The sequence below is a fragment of the Morus notabilis genome, unplaced genomic scaffold (genome assembly GCF_000414095.1).
Source record: "Morus notabilis unplaced genomic scaffold, ASM41409v2 Scaffold454, whole genome shotgun sequence".
Taxonomy (NCBI): Eukaryota; Viridiplantae; Streptophyta; class Magnoliopsida; order Rosales; family Moraceae; genus Morus; species Morus notabilis.
The window spans coordinates 5,754-9,685 of NW_010365165.1; the positions used below are offsets into that span (position 1 = coordinate 5,754).

The 3,932-nt window shown below is 31.5% G+C and overlaps 1 protein-coding gene across 1 annotated transcript; it reads right to left on the reverse strand.

Moving 5' to 3' along the window:
• Positions 1 to 1,697: 1,697 nt before the first annotated feature.
• On the reverse strand, positions 1,698 to 3,610 carry LOC21393269 (CASP-like protein 4D1). The gene is made up of 3 exons (XM_010107458.1): positions 3,444 to 3,610; positions 2,257 to 2,377; positions 1,698 to 1,907 (listed from the first exon to the last, which is right to left on the reverse strand). The coding sequence occupies exons 1-3, from the start codon at positions 3,608 to 3,610 to the stop codon at positions 1,698 to 1,700; spliced, it is 498 nt and encodes a 165-aa protein (XP_010105760.1).
• Between the last annotated feature and the right edge of the window lie 322 nt (positions 3,611 to 3,932).

Sequence of the window (3,932 nt, forward strand, 5' to 3'; positions counted from 1 at the left end):
ATTCTACGATAAATTTGTTGATCAATTATAGAAATTTGTTGCAAATGTTTGAAGAATGCTACGTGAGTTTAAGGTGGTGGTAAGATGCTTATTAAGTTGAAAAGAAAGTTTTATAGAATTGCAATCTGCCTAGCTATGTTATATGGTAGTGAATGTTGGGCCATTAAAAGACAACATATATGTAAGATGAGTGTGGCAGAAATGCATATGTTAAGATGTATGAGTTGCCATACGAGAATGGATTGCATAAGGAATGAAGTTATTCGTAATAAAGTAGGTGTAGCACCAATAGAAGATAAGGTGCGCGAAAGCTGCTTGAGGTGGTATGAGCATGTCCAACGTAGACCGTTAGAAGCACCAGTTCATGCTTGGGAGGACATTCTTATACCTAATACTAGGAGAGGGAGGAGTAGACCAAGAATTCTATGGACCGAAGTAATTAGAAAAGACATTCTAGATCTAGGCCTAAGAAAAGTCTAATTTCGAACATAGTTGCGTAAAAAAGTGAAATTCATATAGCCGATCCCAATTAAGTTGGAATTAAAACTTGTTGTTGTTGTTGTTTGCCATGTGTAAACTAGTTGATGTAGCTAGAAATAAGCCCTTAATTACTTACCTAAATTAAATATGTGGCTAGACTAGTTCAAGGAGCTTATAAGCAAGTTCGGTTTCCATTCTTATTCGATCTACTTTTGTTGTAATTGTTTATCCTCTATTCATTTTATACCATGTTTAGTAGCTTGTATTGTATTGTATAAGGTGTATTGTATATGTTGTATTGTTATAATACAACACAATGTTTACTGTCATGATGTACTGTATGAAGGGTCAAGGGTCAAATTGTAAACTTTTAAAAATTTCAAGGTTAAAATGCAATGTTTTTAAAAATTTAGGACCAAGATGTAAATTTTCAAAAATTTTGGAGTCACATTTTGATTTTAAAGAAACTTTGAGGTCAAAATGTAATTTCTAAAAAATTTGTGATCAAACTATGATTTTTAAAAAATTGATGGGTCAACATGCACTTTTTAGAACATAAAAATTTTCGTTGTACTCCCTCAATTTTCAAATAGTGATAAGTTCTAGTATGACCCTTTGTCAGTCTGACTCCAACCCCTAAGTCGTACTCAATTAAGGATCCGTTATAAAATAATACAATGCAATAATAAGCTGTATTCATTGACAATTCATATTAATTTACACAGTACAATGATCACACTAAATATTATAATGTGTTATTATAAAATACGATACTTTAATAGTCAAACAAACATGTTCTTAGTCAAATAGTAAAAACAAAATTTATATCACCACATCAAGTGATGACTTTTGCTTAACAGCATGTCATGTTGGACTCATAGAATTGTGATCCATAAATTGAAAACATTATTTTTGTATTACAAATCATAACAAAGAATGAACAATCAATATAAATTCCGACAAATTTCATCCAAAAAAAAAAAAAAAAAAAACCTCCGCGTTACAAGTGGTTCACTCGAAACCAAACAGAACAAAACAAACCAAAAACAAATAACATTAAAAAGATATATAAAAAAAAAAAGCAAGCATGCAAGCTTTAGAAAAACAAAGAAAAGAATTTCAATTCTCCTTTCTTAAGAAGAAATTAAAAAATATATATATATATCCTTTGGAAGAACCTGCAGCGTCAAATTTTTGTTTTAATCTCTGAAAATTAATTAAACTGTCTTGGGAATTAGAGCATAAGAAGAAAACACAGATAATACGGCTGTACAAACTGTTGCAAGCAAAAGGAGGCTGGCTGATGCATACGACTTGGCGTAGAAATCGTCTCCCAAAAAAATATTTAACTTATTGAACAACATCTGCATATCGTTGGTAACTCCAAATCCTGAAGCCGCACCTGTGGCTAATACGTACGACATAATCTGCCCAATTCAAACATATATACTTAGGTTATAAATAATTGGGAATATATATATATATATATGTATCCCGTCAATTAAGACATTAATTCAGCAGATGAGGCTCATTATTTGTGAGTAGTGATGAATTTCTAATTCTGTGGGGTTAAGGAATCGACTATTGTACCTTATATTAAATGAAATGGTGGTACTCTATTAAATAATTGACGGTATTTTACATTGGTCTAAAATCATAATTCATTGGTTTTAGACGTGCTAATGAGTTTAAGCACTGATAAACTATAGTCTTAACATAGTTACTTCATAATGCACAATCATAATCTGTACATTTTACTTAGCTATATATATATACCTTGTCACCGTAGAAGTCAAATAAAAGGTTGCCTTCGCTTTTGGCAATGACATTGTAGATTGTGAATGCAAGTTGCAAGAGGACAAATGCAGTGCCAATGACGATTGAAGAAAGCATGTATCTGCGCGGTTAGATAAGATTAACCATTCAATATAAGTACTCTCTTAATATAGTTGCAAACCTTAAGAACTAAGAAAAATATGGAGTTTTCATTAGAAATTACTAGAAATATTAGAAAACAGTATAGTGTGTATATATATATATATATATATATTTTTTTTTTTCGGTTCGAAAAGCATGCAGATCACAACTAAACGACACCTCGTCATGCTATATATTTGACTTGTTGCGGAAAAAGAGAAACCATGTTGCAAACGAAATTTCGCTCCATCTTTATTGTTTGCTGTTGTACAAGGTGAAATAAATACATATCGTTTTAGCTCTTCATCAGGTTGCCCTTATCTTTTCCAAACGACATGTAGATTATCGATTAATATTTTGCTGCCTTTTAAGTTTGAAAACGACACATACTTTGTCATCTAAAACGTTCCTGTCTCGCTTGTATTTGAAAGTCTTCTTCGTTTGTGTTGTAAAAAGAAAACTAAGAATTTATCCAAAAAAAAAAACAGAGGACGAAGAAGAAGAGGCAAGTTCTGAAATATTCATGGTGTTTCTATTAAAGACATAAACGAAGTGCAGGATGTCGTATGTGGTTTTTAGCATAAAAACGAGAAGTTTTCAAAACATTAACTCCAGCAACAATGGTTTGCAAATTTATTTTTCATTTTCGTAAATAATTGAAATAAATAACATACATGTAAGAAATAAGAAGTCTTAAAGAGGGACGAGAAAAAAGAAGAATTCAAAATCATGATTCAGAATCATTTTCGGTTTACGTGTATTTTTTATAAGAGAAAATACTGTAGCGAACCACGAACCCTGATTTAAATTAAGGTATAAATCCACTAACCAAACGCACCATTAGAAATTAGATATGTACATACACACACAACATTCACAAACATTATAATATACCTGTTTCTGGCTAATTTATAAGCGTACTTAACAGAAAAGCTAATAAAAAAACTCATTATATTTCAGTACTCTTTTACCATTACGTACCACCTAAATTCATAAAAGAAAAGGTTAACTTTGCATTAGTAATGTTTCATTGAGCTAGCACATACCGGTAAGCAATAACATCCTGAAATCTGAAATCCTGTTCAGCAAAAACATCGGTTCCTTTTGCTGTGGTTGTATTGGTACAAATAAGAATGAGGGATATAAGTAGGAGAACAAAAACGAAGACTCTCAGTACAAGATTCACAATACATGAGGCTGCTAATTTTGCCATCTTCTTCGGACAAATTATGTTCCACACACCAAGTTACTACTAAAAATCCTCTATTTAACAACAGTATTAAACTCTCGTTAAATTTTTAACGACAATTGCGCAACTTGCGTTTTTGATATCTGAAATCTGATAATTGTTAGCCTTTTATAACGTACTACAAAGTACGTAGCAGCAAATTATTCCATGCATACCGAGTCAATGAGCCGAAGGGTTGAAGCACCACTATATAATTAATTAATTATAATCCTAGAGCTAGAAGAAGATTTTACTTTCTTTTAAAAAAAGGAAAATGATCGGACATTCTATAACGTGGGCATCACGA